Source organism: Ranitomeya variabilis, chromosome 5, assembly GCF_051348905.1.
Source record: "Ranitomeya variabilis isolate aRanVar5 chromosome 5, aRanVar5.hap1, whole genome shotgun sequence".
NCBI lineage: Eukaryota > Metazoa > Chordata > Amphibia > Anura > Dendrobatidae > Ranitomeya > Ranitomeya variabilis.
Genome location: NC_135236.1, coordinates 90,656,561 through 90,678,501, shown reverse-complemented (window position 1 = coordinate 90,678,501; position 21,941 = coordinate 90,656,561). Strand labels below are relative to the sequence as shown.

Here is a 21,941-nt window from a genome sequence, read left to right as displayed (position 1 = left end):
CGGGTCACTCCATGGAGCTCTTTACACATACCGTCCCTGGCTTAGAAAGTGAAACATTTAACAGGCCATGCCCATTACAAGTAGATTCTGACATGGAGTGCACTGATGCACAGCCACAGCCAGAGTACTATGCTGCTCCTTTGACTCAGACCACCACATTGCCCTCTCAGGGTACAGATCCACAATCAGACCCTGATGAGACTATGTTGCCCCGCCACGAACGCTATACCACCGACCGACACAGTGACACAGACGAAGTTGCACACGAGCTCGAAGAGGAGGTAATAGATGACCCAGTTATTGACCCCGATTGGCAGCCATTGGGGGAACAGGGTGCAGGCGGCAGTAGTTCAGAAGCGGAGGTGGAGGAGGGGCCGCAGCAGGCATCAACATCGCAACAGGTTCCATCTGCCGGGCCCGTATCTGGCCCAAAACGCGTGTCAAAGCCAAAACCTGTTGGAGGACAGCGTGGCCATCCGGTTAAAGCTCAGTCTGCAATCCCTGAAAAGGGATCCGAGTCTAGGAAGAGTGCAGTCTGGCATTTTTTTAAACAACATCCAACTGATCAGCGCAAAGTCATCTGTCAAAAATGTTCAACTAGCTTAAGCAGAGGTCAGAATCTGAAAAGTCTAAATACTAGTTGCATGCATAGACACTTAACCACCATGCATTTTCAAGCCTGGACTAACTACCAAACGTCCCTTAAGGTTGTAGCACCCTCGGCCAATGAAGCTAGTCAGCAACGCAACATCCCTTCAGTCACTGTAAGGCCACCATTTTCCGCACCACCGGCAGTATCTGTGCAGGTTTCTTTGCCAGCCAAAAGCAGTCAGGGTCAGGGAACCACCAGTTTTGTAGGAGGAAATATTGCATCTAGGGCACCGGCGGAAACAATACCGTCTCCAACCGTCTCTCAGTCTGCCATGTACACCGGCACACCCGAACGTTCCACGATCTCCAGCTCTCCAGTCCAGCTCACCCTACATGACACTCTGGTTAGAAAAAGGAAGTACTTATCCTCGCATCCGCGTACACAGGGTTTTAACGCCCACATAGCTAGACTAATCTCGTTAGAGATGATGCCCTACCGGTTAGTTGAAAGCGAAGCTTTCAAAGCCCTGATGGAGTACGCTGAACCACGATACGAGCTACCCAGTCGACACTTTTTTTCCAGAAAAGCCATCCCAGCCCTGCACCAGCATGTTAAACAGCGCATCGTCCATGCACTCAGGCAATCTGTGAGTACAAAGGTGCACCTGACTACAGATGCATGGACCAGTAGGCATGGCCAGGGACGTTATGTGTCCATCACGGCACACTGGGTGAATGTGGTGGATGCAGGGTCCACAGGCGACATCAATTTAGGGACAGTTGTGCCTAGCCCACGGTCTAGGAAACAGTTGGCTGTAGGCGTTCGCACCCCCTCCTCATCCTCCTCCTCGTCCTCCTGCAGAAGCTACAGCTCTTCCACAGAACGCAGTCTGCCAACCACTCCATCGGCAGATGACACTGTTGCACACCAGTTGTCCCATTATGGGCCAGCTACTGCCAAGCGTCAGCAGGCTGTATTGGCTATGAAGTGTTTGGGCGACAACAGACACACCGCGGAAATTCTGTCCGAGTTCTTGCAACAAGAAACGCAGTCGTGGCTGGGCACAGTAGATCTTGAGGCAGGCAAGGTAGTGAGTGATAACGGAAGGAATTTCATGGCTGCCATCTCCCTTTCCCAACTGAAACACATTCCTTGCCTGGCTCACACCTTAAACCTGGTGGTGCAGTGCTTATTGAAAACTTATCCTGGGTTCTCCGACCTGCTCCTCAAAGTGCGTGCACTTTGCTCACATATCCGACGTTCGCCTGTACACGCCAGCCGTATGCAGACCTATCAGCGGTCTTTGAACCTTCCCCAGCATCGCCTAATCATAGACGTTGCAACAAGGTGGAACTCAACACTGCACATGCTTCAGAGACTGTGCGAACAGAGGCGTGCTGTTATTTATTTGTGGGAGGATACACGGGCAGGCAGTAGGATGGCAGACATGGAGTTGTCAGGTGTGCAGTGGTCTAAGATACAAGACATGTGTCAAGTCCTTCAGTGTTTTGAGGAATGCACACGGCTGGTTAGTGCAGACAACGCCGTAATAAGCATGAGCATCCCCCTAATGCGTCTGCTGATGCAAAGTTTGACGCACATAAAGGAGCAGGCGTCTGCACCAGAGGAAGAGGAAAGCCTTGATGACAGTCAGCCATTGTCTGGTCAGGGCAGTGTACAGGACGAGGTAGCGGGCGAAGAGGAGGTGGAGGACGAGGAGGATGATGGGGATGAGTATATTTTTAATGCCGAACCTTTCCCGGGGGCACAGGAAATTGGTTGCGTGTCACGGCCGGGTTCTGGTTTTTTGAGGGACACAAGTGACGTAGATTTGCCTGCAACTGCCCCTCAACCAATCACAACCGGAGATTTGACAACTGGAACTTTGGCCCACATGGCGGATTATGCCTTACGTATCCTAAAAAGGGACACACGCATTACGAAAATGATGAACGATGACGATTACTGGTTGGCCTGCCTCCTTGATCCACGCTATAAAGGCAAATTGCAAAATATTATGCCACATGAGAACTTGGAACTAATATTAGCAACCAAACAATCAACTCTTGTTGACCGTTTGCTTCAGGCATTCCCAGCACACAGCGCACGTGATCGTTCTCACACGAGCTCCAGGGGGCAGCAGACTAGGAGTGTTAGGGGTGCACACATCAGAAGTGGCGTTGGACAGAGGGGTTTTCTGACCAGGTTGTGGAGTGATTTTGCTATGACCGCAGACAGGACAGGTACTGCTGCATCAATTGAAAGTGACAGGAGACAACATTTGTCCAGTATGGTTACTAACTATTTTTCATCCCTTATCGATGTTCTCCCTCAACCGTCATTCCCATTTGATTACTGGGCCTCCAAATTAGACACCTGGCCAGAATTGGCAGAATATGCATTGCAGGAGCTTGCTTGCCCGGCAGCAAGTGTCCTATCAGAAAGAGTATTCAGTGCTGCAGGTTCAATATTAACCGAAAAAAGGACTCGTCTGGCTACCCAAAATGTTGACGATCTAACATTCATTAAAATGAACCACAACTGGATTTCGAAATCTTTTGCCCCACCTTGCCCAGCCGACACCTAGCTTTCCTATGAAAAGCTCTTGCCTGTGAATTACTTTTCTAATGTCTAATTTGCTGCAGCTGATTGTACAGCATACGACATGTTTACACCTCCCTAAATGGCAAAACTCCCCACACGGGGCCGTGGTATCGCGACTTGGCGCAAGCACCCGTGAGACTGCTGTTTGTCTGAAGAGGTGGGTGTGCTCGCTTTTGGTTGACGGCATTGCTACTGGGTCCCTCATAGTACAATGTAGTGTCTCTGGCGGTGGTGGTGCGCACCCAACGTCAGACACACCGTTGTAACATGAGGGGCCCTGGGGCGGTCCCGCCGGCCTCAAGAGAGTTCCCCCCTACCCCAGCTCAAAATGTGCTCTACCACGTGCAAAATTATGTCGCACAGCTCCACCAATGTTTAGTCTATTCGCTGACATCATTCAATGTCTGGCACTGACAATACAAATTTGTAGACATCTATGATGCAACTTAAAGTAGTCTGTGTCTGTGTCCTATATTGGCACCATTAAATAGTTACTGCCAAATTACTATGTCAGAAACTCAGTAGATGAGCCCACCCCTGTACCTAAGTATGCCACCTTTTTTTTTGTTTTGGTTGTTTTGCGAGACATTAACATCTATTTATATTTTGGGAGTACTGGGACAGACACTCCTTGCACTACTCCTCCACTCACCACCAAGCTGCCTGTGTATCCATGTAACCGCTGTAAAGCTGCCATGAGCCTATTGTTTGTTATTTTAGGCCTTTGATAGCCTGTCTGCGGTCCCTACTTTAAATACTCCTCCACTCATCACCAGCTGCCTGCCCGTGTATCCATGTAACCGCTGTAAAACTGCCATGAGCCTATTGTTTGTTATTTTAGGCCTTTGATAGCCTGTCTGCGGTCCCTACTTTAAATACTCCTCCACTCACCACCAAGCTGCCTGTGTATCCATGTAACCGCTGTAAAACTGCCATGAGCCTATTGTTTGTTATTTTAGGCCTTTGATAGCCTGTCTGCGGTCCCTACTTTAAATACTCCTCCACTCATCACCAGCTGCCTGCCCGTGTATCCATGTAACCGCTGTAAAACTGCCATGAGCCTATTGTTTGTTATTTTAGGCCTTTGATAGCCTGTCTGCGGTCCCTACTTTAAATACTCCTCCACTCATCACCAGCTGCCTGCCCGTGTATCCATGTAACCGCTGTAAAACTGCCATGAGCCTATTGTTTGTTATTTTAGGCCTTTGATAGCCTGTCTGCGGTCCCTACTTTAAATACTCCTCCACTCACCACCAAGCTGCCTGTGTATCCATGTAACCGCTGTAAAACTGCCATGAGCCTATTGTTTGTTATTTTAGGCCTTTGATAGCCTGTCTGCGGTCCCTACTTTAAATACTCCTCCACTCATCACCAGCTGCCTGCCCGTGTATCCATGTAACCGCTGTAAAACTGCCATGAGCCTATTGTTTGTTATTTTAGGCCTTCGAAGCCTGTCTGCGGTCCCTCCTTCCACTAGGCCTCCACTGACCAGACCACTGCTGCCCGTGTACCCCTGGAACCAATTTTAAAGTGCCTACAGCCAGCCCATTTTATTGTGTTAGGCCTTCGAAGCCTGTCTGTGGTCCCTCCTTCCAATAGGCCTACACTGACAAAGGTACACCTGACAACAGACACATGGACCTGTAGGCATGGCCACGGAAGGTTACGTGTCCTTTGTGGCTCAATGGGTTAATGTATTGGATGCATGGTCCACACAGGGGACAGCCTGCTAAGTCTGTATGCAGTCCCTAATTCAAGTTGTCCTCAACTGAATAAAGCTGAGCTTCTACCTTCTGGCTCTCATTAAGTGTTTTTTAAAAAACAAAATGGTGGTTAGGGCCTACTAACGGCTTCTGCCCCTCCCTGGTGTTGCCCTCAACTGAATAAAGCTGAGCTTCTACCTTCCGGCTCTGATTAACTGCTGTTTTTAAACACATTGCTGGTTCCGGCCTACTAACGGTGTCTGCCCCTGCCTGGTGTTGCCCTCAACTGAATAAAGCTGAGCTTCAACCTTCTGGCTCTGATTAACTGCTGTTTTTAAACACATTGCTGGTTCCGGCCTACTAACGGTGTCTGCCCCTGCCTGGTGTTGCCCTCAACTGAATAAAGCTGAGCTTCAACCTTCTGGCTCTCATTAAGTGTTTTTTAAAAAACAAAATGGTGGTTAGGGCCTACTAACGGCTTCTGCCCCTCCCTGGTGTTGCCCTCAACTGAATAAAGCTGAGCTTCTACCTTCCGGCTCTGATTAACTGCTGTTTTTAAACACATTGCTGGTTCCGGCCTACCAACGGTGTCTGCCCCTCCCTGGTGTTGCCCTCAACTGAATAAAGCTGAGCTTCTACCTTCCGGCTCTGATTAACTGCTGTTTTTAAACACATTGCTGGTTCCGGCCTACTAACGGTGTCTGCCCCTGCCTGGTGTTGCCCTCAACTGAATAAAGCTGAGCTTCAACCTTCTGGCTCTCATTAAGTGTTTTTTAAAAAACAAAATGGTGGTTCCGGCCTACTAACGGTGTCTGCCCCTGCCTGGTGTTGCCCTCAACTGAATAAAGCTGAGCTTCAACCTTCTGGCTCTGATTAACTGCTGTTTTTAAACACATTGCTGGTTCCGGCCTACTAACGGTGTCTGCCCCTGCCTGGTGTTGCCCTCAACTGAATAAAGCTGAGCTTCAACCTTCTGGCTCTCATTAAGTGTTTTTTAAAAAACAAAATGGTGGTTAGGGCCTACTAACGGCTTCTGCCCCTCCCTGGTGTTGCCCTCAACTGAATAAAGCTGAGCTTCAACCTTCTGGCTCTCATTAAGTGTTTTTTAAAAAACAAAATGGTGGTTCCGGCCTACTAACGGTGTCTGCCCCTGCCTGGTGTTGCCCTCAACTGAATAAAGCTGAGCTTCAACCTTCTGGCTCTCATTAAGTGTTTTTTAAAAAACAAAATGGTGTTTAGGGCCTACCAACGGTGTCTGCCCCTCCCTGGTGTTGCCCTCAACTGAATAAAGCTGAGCTTCAACCTTCTGGCTCTCATTAAGTGTTTTTTAAAAAACAAAATGGTGGTTAGGGCCTACTAACGGTGTCTGCCCCTCCCTGGTGTTGCCCTCAACTGAATAAAGCTGAGCTTCAACCTTCTGGCTCTCATTAAGTGTTTTTTAAAAAACAAAATGGTGTTTAGGGCCTACTAACGGTGTCTGCCCCTCCCTGGTGTTGCCCTCAACTGAATAAAGCTGAGCTTCAACCTTCTGGCTCTCATTAAGTGTTTTTTAAAAAACAAAATGGTGGTTAGGGCCTACTAACGGTGTCTGCCCCTCCCTGGTGTTGTCCTCAACTGAACAAAGCTGAGCTTCCACATTCTGGCTTTCGGCCTATACTATCAGATATTAAACTGCATTTGGCCTACTAGTGTGGTTAGGCCCTTGAAACAGTGTCTGCTGCTCTTGGGTTTGCTACTCCACTGAACAAAGCAATGCCGCCTGTTTAGTCCTGTTACCAATTTTGATCTGCATTTAGCCTACTTTATTCTTTGGCCCTATATCTGTTTCCTCATCATCCTGCCCATTGCCCAGCCACTGCTAGATGAGTCTGCTGGTACATTGACCTAGACCACTACATTCCCCTTGTACTCTACACAGCCAGAATCTGACCCTGCTGAAAGTAAGGTTCCCCTTCCCGCATATTATACCACCTTACACAGGGACAAAGAGGAAGGTGCAGATGAAAGTGCAGGTTCCTTCATCAGGTGGGGGGGCATACTCGTTGGCGACGTCACTGGCACAGGGCCACTCAGAGTACGCAAAAGTGTCGCTGCTGGTGGGAGGCGCCCCCGCCATGCAAACACACCGCCGTACTTTGAGGGGCCCTGTGCCAGTGCCAATGCGAACGAGTGGGCCCCCCCTGCTTGCTCAGGATCACAGCACTTGCAACGTTGAAATACTTACCTCTCCCTGCTCCACCGCCATGATGTAGTCCATGTTTCCTGGGCCCACTAAAACCTTGAACCAGCCCTACCCCCACAACTTTTGCCAAATGACCCCCAATTTCCAGTGCCCAACTATTATTATAAAGTTAATTAAGATTGACAAGCTTCAGAAAACAAGAATGGATGTTTTTGGCAGTAAAATGTGCACTGTAGGCGTTTTCCTGGCCTCCACTCACTGCCGGCTATGCTTCCCCATTGACTTGCATTGGGTTTCGTGTTTCGGTCGATCCCCGACTTTTAGCGATAATCGGCCGACTTCACTCGACTCGACTCTGGACTAAATCGGGTTTCACAAAACCAGACTCGATCTTAAAAAAATGAAAGTCGCTCAACCCTAGTCACAAATACTCGGAGACCACCTGAGCAACGAGTTTATTCGCTCATCACTATTAGTTACACGACTTCTTGCTCTCTCGCCGCCAGCATTGGACAATCCTGGCAGTGTGAAGTACATGTGCTGTGAGGATTCAGCTGCAGACTCATCCCAAACCTTGTCAACCCCTTTAATATCCATTTTATTTCTTGCAAAGCACAGAAGATTAGGACAGTTATTGCATCTGATCAGTGACTGCAAGCAGTTACTGTATCTTGGAGGCACAAACTGAAACAAAATTCATAATGCTGTATAACTAAAGGATTTTGTGGTTTGAACATTTCACGGTTTAAATTTAATGATTTTTAAGAGACGAAAGCAAAACCTGTTTAAAATTTGTATATGCGGAATACATAACTGACCTTGAGTAATGAAGTAGGGAGCCCAAGTCATAATCCACAAGCATGTTTGTGGTCTCTTGCTTACAAAAGTTTTGCATATAGTCTACAAAAAAAAACAACAAAAAAAACAATTCAGATTGCAAACCTAAATAAATATTAGGCCACATGCACAAAACAGAGGCTCCACTTGGCACGGTCATAGAGAAGGATTAAAATCCATAAGATATCTCCAAGGAGGGTGCATTCACCCCCCCCCCACCCATATAGAACATCAGGATAAGAGCTTACACTTCAAACCCTTTGAAATAGATCTCATTGGCCATATGGGGCAGAGTGTCAATTACGCATAGCTAGGACAAGAGAAAACCCTTTGCAGTGGACAGGTGATTAGAACAGGATATTTATTGTGGGGAAAAAGGCAGTCTAAAATTTGCTTATTGAAGAAGCAGGGGTTCCTTTGTTTCAAGGAGGAGAATTGTGTTCTCCAGGATGAGCTTCCTTTCATGAATCTGTTGTAGCCAGCCCAGCTCCATTGTCCTGATAGCAAAGAATTCTTTATCAATCCGATATTTACGAGATATAGCTCTTCTGCGTCGGAGCGAAGGGACGGACGTGACGCATTAACCAACATCAGTTTACTGCCACTAGAATCCCTCCAATTGAATAACGGATCTGATAGATGTTGTTATACCGGTCATATTTGGTCTATAATTTTAAAGTCATGAGAAAAAAAAAATTATGACCGCAATGTAACGGCAGGGACGTTCAGAGGTGAAGATCTCTTGTAACTTGGGGGGGTTTCATAAAATTCTAACAGAACCAGGTCATCCCACAATCTGACCCACATTGGGTAATCAATGGGGGTGGGGGTGGCACAGGCATAACTTAGCAGCTATTAAAAAGAGGAAACTGGGTCTAGATCATAGTGGGTATGGTGCATGTTTCCAATCTAAGCGCTTCCCTTCGCTAAGCTATGATCCATTACCTTGACTAGATTTAATACATTTTTTGTTACCCCTCGTTTTGTCCCCTTTCTAAAATAAAATTATATGCGAAAGTTGATATGTTGAGATAGATATATATATATAGATAGATAGATAGTTACATAGTTATTAAGGTTGAAGGAAGACTAAGTCCATCTAGTTCAACCCATAGCCTAACATGCCCTAACATGTTGATCCAGGGGAAGGCAAAAAACCCCATGTGGTAAAAGTAAGCTCCACCGTGGGGAAAAAAAATTCCTTCCCGACCCCACAAACGGCAATCAGACTAGTTAGAGATATAGATATATAGATATATATCCCATCTTTCTGGATTAGAATATAAAATTTAATAGCTCTGTTCCTTTTGCTCTGTAAGCTGCACCCCGAATCCATACGCTTCCTGTAACGGGTGGTGGTGATAGAGATTATTTTCCTTTGTTATTGTGGAACTGGCAGTGACCGTATCAGGAGTTCTATACATATTTCGTGCATTGAATCAGAGGTGTATATACCATACGCTAATTGGGATTTCCCCAATTACTGGCCTAATAGTGGAAGCAGCGCGGTCTTATCCATCACTCGTCAGACAATGGCGTAATTCTTCTCGTGATTGGAGGCAGCAGAGTTCCCTTGATGAAAAATGAACAGCAGGTGGATCTGTCTGATGCCCAGATGTGATCTTTGACAGGCACTATGTGGTGCTTCATGCATGTTGGCGAGGCCTCTAAGGCTGGTTTCACACTTGCGTTTTGATCTGCAGCGTTTTTGAAAAAAACGCATGTAAACGCGGCAAAACGCCGCTTTTTTTGACGCTTGCGTTTTTGCGCCCAAAAAAAAATTTGCGGCAAAACGCGGCGTTTTCCCGCGTTTACATGCGTTTTTTCCCGCGTTTGCGTTTTTGAAACGCATGCTGAGAAGTGTGTGACAGCTGCCAAACATCAAAATCAACTAGAAAACACACTATTAATAGAATTAGCTAGGGTTAGGGTTAGGATCCCTAGGGTTAGGGGTAGCTTTTTATTAGAATGTCCTGGTCACCAGGTCACTGATAAGCCACCCCCCACCATCAAGGTGATAAAGGGATCCTAACCCTAAGCCACCCCCCACCATCAAGGTGATAAAGGGATCCAAACCCTAACCCTACACCTACCCCTAACCCTAGGGATCCTAACCCTAACCCTAGGGATCCTAACCCTAACCCTAACCTGAAATACGTGGCACTGAAATACGTGGCACTGAAATACGTGGCACTGAAATACGTTTATATACGTATATAAGTGCCACGATATTTCAGTGGCCACGTATTTCAGTGGCCACGTATTTCAGTGGCCACGTATTTCAGTGGCCACGTATTTCACGTAAATGCCACGATATTTCAGTGCCACGTATTTCAGTGCCACGCATTTAAGTGCCACGCATTTACGTGCCACGATATTTCAGTTATAGTATTTATAATACGTGGCACTTAAATACGTGGCACTGAAATACGTGGCACTGAAATATCGTGGCACTGAAATATCGTGGCACTGAAATATGTGGCACTGAAATATGTGGCACTGAAATACGTGGCACTATGACTGTCAGAAAATGTTCATTAAACGGTTAGGGGTGAGGGTTTGGATCCCTTTATCACCTTGATGGTGGTGGGTGACTAACCCTAACCCTAAGCCACCCCCCACCATCAAGGTGATAAAGGGATCCTAACCCTAACCCTAGGGATCCTAACCCTACCCCTAACCCTACCCCTAACCCTAGGGATCCTAACCATACCCCCTAACCCTAGGGATCCTAACCCTACCCCTAACCTGAAATACGTGGCACTGAAATACATTTATATACGTATATACGTGCCATGATATTTCAGTGGCACTGAAATACGTGGCACTATGACTGTCAGAAAATGTTCATTAAACGGTTAGGGGTGAGGTTAGGGGTAGGGTTAGGGTTTGGATCCCTTTATCACCTTGATGGTGGTGGGTGACTTTTCAGTGTGTTTTCTGTTTTTTTTCCTATAAAAACGTATGTATTTTTAATGCAAACAAACGCATGTGCTTAAAAACGCATGCGTTTACATAGACAGCAATGCATTTTTTTGCCGCAAAAAAACGCATGCGTTTTTTTGGCGGCAAAAAAAACGCCGCTAGAAATTACTACAGGTTGCATTTCTTCAAATGAACGCACGCGTCCAAAAACGCATGCGTTGCCAAAAACGCGTCAAAACGCATGTGAAAAAACGCATGCGTTTTTTAATGTTAAGTATAGGAAAAAAAACGCATGCGTTTTTTAGCGCTAAAACGCAGCATCCAAAAACGCAAGTGTGAAACCAGCCAATACAGTCGCCTATAGAAAATGAGCAACTACTTGCTCTATTGGATTCACATGGAAGAGGAAAAAAAAAAAAGTCTATGCGTGCATCTGGAGGCCATATACAGTAGCACCCAAGAGGTCACACCTTGGACAGTACTTGGACAGTTTTAATCCTCAAGGAAATTGCTGTATCAGGTCTTCAATTTCATGTTCACTTGTTTGTATCATACAGCACTGTTCATCAAAACCTAGTATTAAAGCCATATGAATGGAAGTGGTTGAATCGAGAAACCTAAAATAAAAAGCCCTGTCCTTAGTAGAAAAGGGGGGAGTCCGGCTCATCTCCCTTCTGCATTGGGAAGTGTCAGGTCTACAGGTATCTGGCAGTTTATGTGCGCAAGGGACAGGTATCACACACACACAACTGTTCTATTTGATAGACGAGCTGACATATCGGTAGACGTGACAAAGGGAATCTGTCACTAGGTTTTTGCCATCTCATCTAAGAGTAACATAATGTAGAAAAGAGACCCCGATTCCAATGATGTAGGACTTCATTTACTGGGTGCAGGAGTTGTGAGGCAATCATTTTTTATTTATTTTTTATTTATTTATTTATTTTAGATGCAACAGAACTTCGAAAGCTAAACCCGACCTCACCAATTGACTGCCTATCTGAGTGCATTGTATATTGACAGTAAACTGCTAATCACAGGATGGGACATGGTTAGACCAGGATGCATGCTGGCAACTAGCCAGGATAAGGATAAAACACTCATTGTATTGAAACAAACAACACTCAGCTAATAAGTGACATTAGTGAAATCAGCGCCTACCTCATGCAAAATAATAAATTCCCTTTATTTGATCCTGCTTACCTCCCACTGCAGAAATGAGTCAGATTACCTTTTTAACCCCAAATAAGGTCTTCATAAACAAGCTACAGTTCAGACTCTGCATATGTTGGAACATCATTATCCATACCTTCCCTTATGTTTTTCCAATGAATGATCACATAGTTATCCCGGTCTGCACGGGAGTGCTCATGCCAGAAGCCAATCACGTGCAGAAGTTCATGCAATACGACGCCTTTTCCTCTTTTTACACATTCGAATGCCATGGAGACCTCTTGGTTTCCCTGAACACGACCAATGTAAGAATAACAGCTGAAAGAGATATAGTATATTTGCTTAGACATTTATAGGTGTGCACAGATTTCATGAATATGCAATAGTACCTGCCAGGAAGCCCAAAGAGACAGAAGACTTGGTTAAAAGGTGTTTTTCTTTACATAAAGCATATCCAAAGAACAGGTAAATCAGCACGTGGTTGTTGGAGATCGGATTCCAGTTGGACAGTCTGCTGTTTAATGGGGGTCCTAAAAAGGTGGTGTTCCCATGAACACTAGATTATTGGCCCAAACCGCACACTATCCAATGTGTATGGGGGTCTCCCAACCTTGTCCAACAGACAATGTCTCAGTTTGACTTTTAAACACCCAATTCTGTTGTTCTCTGTTCAGATATGCCGCCATTCGATACCGACTTAAGGTCTGTGGCGCCCCAGGGTCCTGGTCGTCACAGTGGTATTGCTTTCCTCCCGGGGAGAGTGATGCTACGTTTGGAGGCAAAGAAGGATAACTGCATCCTGGTATCACAAACATGCAACACATTCACACACCAGGCCACCAGGGGGAGCTTCTGCTCCTATTTATTAGGTCACTCCCCACATATATATAACTGGTAGTCTGTAGGGAAAGTTAGTTCAGTTCCTGTCGGAGAAACAGAGAGGAAGGAAACAAAGATGTGCTAGAGAGATTGCCAGAAGGGAGCTTGTCGTGGAACATCAGCTGAGGCGGAGCTGGTACGATAGAATAGCTGAGCAGACGTGGGGGTCTGCAGCTCCTGGCAGCAAGAGGAAACTGAGAAGGGAAGTGTTATGATCTGGTGGCCTAGGAGCAGCATGAGGAACACTCTGGAGAAGGTGGTACCTGTACTGACCGCAGACCTTGAACTTAACACCGCAACTAGAAGCAGCCGTGGGATGTTCCTAACACTCCCTAGACAACTCATCACAGCCGGAGGTCTAAATACCCCTAGAGATAAGAAAAGGAAAACTATCTTGCCTCAGAGAAAATCCCCAAAGGATAGACAGCCCCCCACAAAAATTGACTGTGAGAGGAGAGGGAAATAACATACGCAGACTGAAATCAGGATTTAGCAAAGGAGGCCGTACTAGCTAGAAAGAAATCATAGAACAGAGTGCTATGCGGTCAGTATTAAAAACACTAGAAAATATCCACCACAGAAAGTACAAAATCTCCACATCCAACTAAAGATATGGAGGGTATATCTGCATCTCCAGAGATACCAGCATGGCTGAACAAATCCTTGCACAGACCAAGCTGGACAAAACAAAACGTAGAAATGAACTGAACTATTAAGCCCACAGCATGTGGACTGCAAAAAGCAAAGCCAGAACTTATCTTTGATGAAATGAACAGCAAGCAGGAGAGACCAGGAAAGGATGTGAATCCTCCAGGAACAATGGACAACTGGCACTGACTAAAGGGTGAAGCAAGACTAAATAGCCCAGTCCGAAGTGGACACACCTGATGACTGCTGTGAATGACAGACAGCAGCGCTACCACTTATAACCACTGGAGGGAGCCCAAGAGCAGAATTCACAACAGGGAAGAACAGTCAGTCAGTTCCAGACAGTGGTCTGAGGAGGACAGAGGGTCAACGGAGCTGTGTATGCCCTCAGAGCTGCAGCTCCCAGAAAGACATTTTGAGGGCAGAATTGTATTGCAGCGAGCGTGAAGGAAGTCGAAGCAAAGGAGAGGATACCAGAAGGGGGACCAGCCCCGAACAGGCTACCTCCTTCTGAGGCGCAGAACCCCGGTAACTGGAACACCGAGGAAATAAGGACCTCTACGCCTTATTCCAGAGACCAGCAGGACAGCTAATTGCAAGTTACCTGTCCGCATCTACACCCAGTAGGCACAGTAAGACCCCATAGAGCCGGGTTATCTAAGAGACCCTATAAACAGGCTCAGGTCACCAGTCATGGGTTTTGTCCTATCCTATATGGGGGACAGAGAGCGAAACATCACATCTGTGAGAACCTTATGTGAAGCCATAGGCAGTAAGAGACTACACCACTGCAGCACAAGGGAAGGCTATTGATTTCCACCTGGACAAGGGGACTCTGGACTTGCCTCCAAACCTGCCGGACTCTGCCTACCCTGTGGTCTGGTGCTCTGGACTGTGGATGCTGAAGTCTTCAGTAAAGGTAAAGCAGGGCCGCCATCAGGGCATGACAGCCATTACTGCTGTATGGGGCCCGGTCAGCAGCAGTACAGTACACAGAGGGGCCCGCAGATCCGGGGCCCCACTGTTGTGGTTCTACTGATCGGGCCCCATCGTGCACTAGAATACTGTGCACTGCGGCGCACATGTCGGCGCTGGAGCTGTGCACGGCCGTCTTACCTAGTCGGCTGCACAGCTCCTGCTGGCTGTAGCTAGAATGTATGGGCCCCCTGCAGGTCCTGACTACAGCCCATCCATTCTAGCCAGTTGCGTAGGGGGGGGCATCGCCCCGGGCCCTGTCACATGAAGGGGCCCACGGGGAGCCAGGGCAGGGCCACTTCTGTGACGAGGCAGAACACATAGGAGCAGAGCAGTATAACGTCTGCTCCCGTCTGACAAGCTGCACGCTGGCTACTAGCACAGTGGCCGGCTGCAGTCTCCCCCCTGCAGTGAATGGTTTCGCCCCCTCTGACCTGATCATGAAGCTTTTCCTGGCTGCAGTTTTCTTCACTCTGTGCACGCTGGGATTGGCTCAGGTACGCTGGGTCCTAGTGCCCACACTCTGCATTTCACTGACACTTCCTGGTCCTGCAGTGCAAACGTTATCAGTAAGGCTACTTTCACACTAGCGTCGGGAACAACCCGTCGCTGTGCGTCGGGCCGACGCTCCCGACGCTAGCGTGGTCTCCGCCGCACAACGGGGGCAGCGGATGCATGCGGGGAAGTGCGGGGAGATGCGGGCGGAGTTCCGCATGCGCGGTCGGAAAAAGCGGACCATCGTGAGCAAAAAAGTTACATGTAGCGTTTTTTGCTCCCGACGGTCCGCCACTGCACGACGCATTCGTCGCACGACGGGTGCGACGTGTGGCAATCCGTCACAATGCGTCGCTTCATGTTAATCAATGGCGAAAAAACGCATCCTGCAAACACTTTTGCAGGATGCGTTTTTTCGGCAAAACGACGCATTGTGACGGAATGCAGTTAACGCTAGTGTGAAAGTAGCCTAAGTGCTGGGGATGGAACATGTTAGGTTTATTAAATTCAGGTATGTCACTATGAGACCGTTGGGGTATTGTGGGGGCTGAAAGTGGGTGAGGGGGGACAGGGTACTGGGGGGTGAATGTGAGACCATGGGGGTATTGTGGGGGAGGGGAGACAGGGCATTGGGGGGTGAATGTGAGACCATGGGGGTGTTGTGGGGGCTGAAGGTGGGGGAGGGGGACAGGTCACTGGGGGCTGAATATTATAATGTTATGATAGTATATGTACGGGGAGGCTGGAGATGGGGGGCCTTTGATACGTACCACCTGGATATTTTATGAGTGTTAGTATAAGGAGCCGCATACAGTAACCAAGAGCTGCATCACATTTACAGCACCACTTCCAGGTGCTGAAAATCCCCGTCCCCTGCCCCCTGTCTGATACTCACCTTCTGGCATCTTCATCTGTTTTAGTCTCCGCTCGGCTCCGTCTCCTGCAGTTTGTGGCCTGTCCGAGGCTCCAGTGTTTCATGGAGCAGCGCAGAGGTCACTAGTCAATGTGAGTCTGTGGGAGCCTCGTTCTGGCCTCGTTCTCACTCTCACGCTATGTGCACACGGTGCGGATTGGCCGCTGCGGATCTGCAGCAGTTTTCCATCTGGTTTACAGTACCATTTAAACCTATGGAAAACCAAATCCACAGTGCACATGGTGCGGAAACGCTGCATTGTATTTTCCGTAGCATGTCAGTTCTATTTGCAGATTCCGCAGCATTTTACACCTGCTCCTGTATAGGAATCCGCAGGTGGTAAAACGCAGGTGAAATCTGCACAAAAAACACAGGAAATCCGCAGTAAATCCGCAACAAAGTGCACATAGCCTCATAGTCTTACATTGAGCGCTTGCGACATAGCTTCTAACTTCTGGCCAGTCAGAAGCTGCGCTCACAAGTTTGAGCAGCGGCACTGCAGCAGTGCCACAAAATACTGAATACGCCGGAGGATGAGTAAATGTCCATCATACTGTGTGTACGGGAGCTGCAGGTCCATCATACTGTGTATAAGGGAGCTGCAGGTCCATCATACTGTGTATACGGGAGCTGCGGGCCCATCATACTGTGTATACAGGAGCTGCAGGCCCATCATACTGTGTATAAGGAAGCTGTGGGCTCATCATACTGTGTATAAGGGAGCTGTGGGCTCATCATACTGTATATATGGGAGCTGCGGGCCCATCATACTACATATAAGGGAGCTGTGGGCCCATCATACTGTGTATACGGGAGCTGCGGGCCCATCATACTGTGTATAAGGAAGCTGCGGGCCCATCATACTGTGTATAAGGGAGCTGCGGGCCCATCATACTGTATATATGGGAGCTGCGGGCCCATCATACTACATATAAGGGAGCTGTGGGCCCATCATACTGTGTATACGGGAGCTGCGGGCCCATCATACTGTGTATAAGGAAGCTGTGGGCCCATCATACTGTGTATAAGGAAGCTGTGGGCCCATCATACTGTGTACAGGAGAACTGTGAGGGACATCATACTGTTTGACGGGAGCTGCCGGCCCATCATACTGTGTATAGGAAACTGTGAAGGCATATTGTGCATATGGGAGCTGTTGGCCCATTACACTGTATATAGGGGAGCTCTGGGGGGCATTCTACTTTCTATAGTGGAGTTCTGTCAGCATTATACTGTGCATAGGGGAGCATTGGGCTCATTATCTATAGGGGAGCAGTGGGAACATCATACTGTGTAAATAGGGGAGAAGTGGGAACATCATACGGTGTAGAGGGGAGTTATAGAATCATTATACTGTGTATAGGGGAGCTGTGGGGGCCTTACACAGTGTATATGGAAGCTTTAAGCTCACCATACTGTGTATAATGGAGCAGTACAAGGGGGAACTTAGGGGACATTATTAAATGTTAAGTGGGCACTTAAGCATCATTGTTATAGGGGCACTCGGAGTATTGTGACCATCAAAGTTGCTTATTGATCACAATATGGCGGTAAAATCAATGTTCGTTTTTGTATAGAGATTTCTTTTCAATAACAGTAGGGTCATATTCTGAGGTTCCCCTATATTCACAATAAGTGCTCAACCGTAGCTGTAATCAGGGTTAGCTGGTTAGGGGCCCACTCAGATGTTTCGCCCCCCCCCCCCCCCCCCCAAGTTGAAACCCTAGCTACACCTCTGATTCTAGCAGTCTCAGTAGTGAATGTGCTAGAATGTAGGGGCTCCTGTCAGGTCCTCTCAGCAGCCCATACATTCTAGCTGCTGCTTCACTGCTGGAAACACTAGACGCCCCGGGAACGACTGAGGTAAGTATAAAAAACATTTTTATTTTTGTTTTTTTAAATGGGTGAGGTGGGGGGAGAGTGAGACTGCAGATGATGAAGTGTGTTTGAGGGGGCACTGCGCATGATGAAATGATAGGGGGCTGCAGATGATGAAGTGTGTTTGAGAGGGCACTGCACATGATGAAATGATAGGGGGCTGCAGATGATGAAGTGTGTTTGAGAGGGCACTGCGCATGATGAAATGATAGGGGGCTGCAGATGATGAAGTGTGTTTAAGGGGGAACTGCGCATGATGAAATGATAGGGGGCTGCAGATGATGAAGTGTGGTTGACGGGGCACTGCACATGATGAAATGATAGGGGGCTGCAGATGATGAAGTGTGTTTGAGGGGGTACTGCACATAATGAAATGATAGAGGGCTGCAAATGATGAAGTGGAGGAGATGGGGACTACAGATGATGAAGTGGGGGTGATGGGGACTGGAAATGATGAATTGTGTTTGAGGTGGTACTGCACATGATGAAATGATAGGGGGCTGCAAATGATAAAGTAAGGGTGATGGGGACTGCATGCACATCAAGTGAGTGTGAGGGACGGTGGACAGCAATTGATTTGTAGGTGGGGGTGGGGAGAGCCAATGGTATATTGAAGGTAGGGAGAGCAAATAATGAATTTTGAGGGTGGGGAAGAGCAGTTGATAATGAAGAGGGTGGGAGAGAGAGAGAAGACATGACAATGAATTGAGGCAGAAGGGGCATGTAACTATAATGAATCGGAGTTAGGGTTAGAGCGGGAGGTGCATAGTGGGATCGTTGAGGATAAAGTGACTGGAAATAAATTGGCAGAAAGAGTACAGGTGCTAATTAATTTATATATTAAATGGGGAAAGTGGCTATGTATAGCTAGAAGGGGCTCAGTGGCGTATTATAATTTATATTTGGAATGGTGGGTTGCATAATAACCAGTTACAGTATATATTAATGGTGGGTGAATGTCTGTATTCAGATGGGTAGTGTAGAAGAAAGGAAAAAAGTGGGGAATGTGCTCTGAAAGCGTTGCTCTAGATAATTGTGTTATTTTATGCAGAGACGAGTCCTGGCTGAAAGAAGTAATGGCGGTCTGCGCTGGATTAAAAAGAAACGCAAAGATGAAGGACTTCAGCTAGAGACATCACTGGTGAGTCAGTATGTTACCTGTACACTGACACCATACGCTATATACTGTATACAGAGCTCCTGTGTATAATGTCACTGGTGATCACTATATTATCTGTACACTAAACACTATATACAGAGCTCCTGTGTATAATGTCACTAGTGATCACTGTATTACATGTACACTGACACTATATATAGAGCTCCTGTGTATAATGTCACTGGTGATCCCTGTATTACCTGTACACTGACACTATATATAGAGCTCCTGTGTAAAATGGCATCGGTGACCACTGTATTACCTGTACACAGACACTGCATACTAAGTACAGATCTCCTATGTATAATAGCACTTATGGTGATAGTATTTTTTTTTATTAATGATCAGTATTGTACTATTCAGTCACAATGTGGTGGTAATATGTTGTCCGGCCATGGTGTGGCGGTATTTGTTCCTTGTATGTGCTATTATTTGGTCACTATTTGGTGGTAATATGTGGTCTGGTCATGGTGTGGTGAAAATTTGTTCCTTGTACGTGCTATTATTCGGTCACCGTGTGGTGGTAATATGTGGTCTGGTCATGTTGTGTTGGTATTTGTTCCTTGTATGTAGTTGGTCACCATGTAGTGGTAATATGTGGTCTGTACATGCTGCTTTGGTATTTGTCCCTTGTATGCGATATTGTTCGGTCACTGTGGTGGTAATATGTGGTCTGCACATGGTGTGGCAGTATTTATTCCTTGTAGATAGTATTATAGGTCACTATGTGGTGATAATGTGGTGTCTGGTCATGGTGTTGTGTTATTTGTCCCTTGTATGTGGAATTATTGGTCATTTGAGACAATTGAAAAATAAATAAAAATATACCTAAATTGTATTGCATATTTTAACAAATGTTTAATAAATTAGAGTAGAGTAGGGCCCGGCCGAAAGAGTCTACCTTGTCATCGTGGCAGATTAAAAAAACCTTTTGGCCAAAACAAAATCTGCTGGCTGTGTGTGTGATCTGGTGATGGGAACTGTTAATGTGTGATTGGTGAGAAGTGTAGTTTTTCCAAGAGTCAGCGGTGGTGCTGTAGACAGTTCGAGGGTTGGAGGCGGGGCTGGGGTGGAGCCTGGGCGGAGTCTTAAGGGGGCCCCGAAAATGTTGCCAGTATGGGGCCCCGAAATTTCTAGTGGCAGCCCTGAGGTAAAGAGACTGCAACCTTGTGTCCTCGTTCTTCACTGCACCTCTCACCATTCTACCATCTACATACTGGGAAGCCCTGGGGATATACTTCACCTGTGGGAAGGTATACCATGTAGCTGCCATAACATCACCCCAGAGGACCCTTAACGCAGCGTCGGCCCCCACTGACCGAACACCACAGGTGGCGTCACGAACATAAACTCTATCCCTTTAAAGACCTTTCCCATTTACATGGGCGCCCAGGGCCACGGACCGGGTCGCAGCCACCTTGACATCCCCCTGTGAATCGCAGGGCCCGCTACCGAGTGACCCCTAGCCCTCGGGGAGACTCAGGTCCATTTAGACTGAATGACCCACGGCAATTAAAAGGCAAGAAAACTTCAAGAATGTTCATAGGTATTAAGCACAGATGAGTGAATTGATTAGATGAAAGTCAAAATAGTATTGAATTTTTGGAATTCAAGGAACCCAGAAAAAAATGGAATGCTTTGTGCAAAATTGCCTAAAAAAGGCTGCCAACATTTTACACATTGCATCAGCCAGAGAAGGATCATATAAAAGTTCATCCACAGATGGGCTTCCTTCTCCAACATTCCTTGCAGCCATCATATGACTTGTGACTAGCACAGCCAATCAGGAGAGACGATCATATCCTGTATAAAAGCAGAAGCAGGAAACGCAGCAACCATTTTGTGTCAAATCTGGATAGAGAGAGAACCTCACAGTTTACCTATATTGCTAAGAACAGAAAACCATACAACACTGAATAAACTGTACAGATTGTGTGTAAACAGAACAGTAGTGAAGATTAGCATGTCAGGAAATGAGAAGAGTAAAGCTGAATTGATAGAGAGAAAGTCATTGTCTGTGAGGAAGGGACATGCAAAGTTGGAGAATGTGGTTTTTAAAGAGATTCGTTCATCTCTACTGCTAAGATATGAGTCACAGAGCCACCAATCACCATATTAAAGGGAACCTGTCACCCCCCAAAATCGAGGGTGAGCTAAGCCCACCAGCATCCGGGGCTTATCTACAGCATTCTGGAATGTTGTAGATAAGCCCCCGATGTATCCTAAAACATAAGAAAAAGAGGTTAGATTATACTCACCCAGGGGCGGTCTCGGTCCGATGGGTGTCGCGGTTCGGTCCGGCGCCTCCAATCTTCATCAGATGATATCCTCTTCTGGTCTTCAAGCTGCGACTCCGGCGCAGGCGTACTTTGTCTGCCCTGTTGAGGGAAGAGCAAAGTACTGCAGTGCGCAGACACTGGGCCTCTCTGACCTTTCCCGGCACCTGCATGTAATAGTATGCAGATACTGAGTGTGTCACCACGGAACAGACAGACCAACAGTTGAAGGGTTTAATAACAAGAATCAGGTTCTCCTCGCAGGGAGGAAGCAGTAGAATATAACTAACAATAAAACAGTGTAAAATATGGGAGTCAAACAGTGTAACAGAATTAAGCAGGATTTCCTGAGAAAAAGAACACTTAGTCTGATGAGGACTTGCTTGAAGGGTCGTCTTCTCCAACGTAGGCACCGAGAAACAGCGGCACTTGTCCCTCTGTTGTCCATGGGCTGAGTAGTCTCTAGGAGCCCGCTGCTTGGGGTTTCGGGAGTTAATGTGATATGCACAGGCTCTGAGTCTTTAGCTTTTACAGCACAGCCTATCCCGGGAAAACGATGGTCAGTCTATTATTAAGTCTCTCACCAGGAATCCTGATTCCTGGTGAGAGACTTAATAATAGACTGACCATCGTCAGTCTGCACTGATACCGTGGGTACCAGGGGTCACAGTCTCCGTACTGATACCATGGGTACCAGGGAGT

General features: G+C 47.0%; 1 protein-coding gene across 1 annotated transcript in view; it reads right to left on the bottom strand.

Annotated features, from left to right (window-relative positions):
• Positions 1-21,941, bottom strand: part of ASTL (astacin like metalloendopeptidase) — an 88,077-nt gene that overhangs the window by 23,181 nt on the left and 42,955 nt on the right. The window contains exons 6-7 of the mRNA XM_077262924.1: positions 12,153-12,334; positions 7,900-7,981 (exon numbers count right to left, since the gene is read on the bottom strand). Of these exons, the coding sequence (XP_077119039.1) occupies positions 7,900-7,981; positions 12,153-12,334 (264 nt within the window). The remainder of the gene's footprint in view (positions 1-7,899; positions 7,982-12,152; positions 12,335-21,941) is intronic.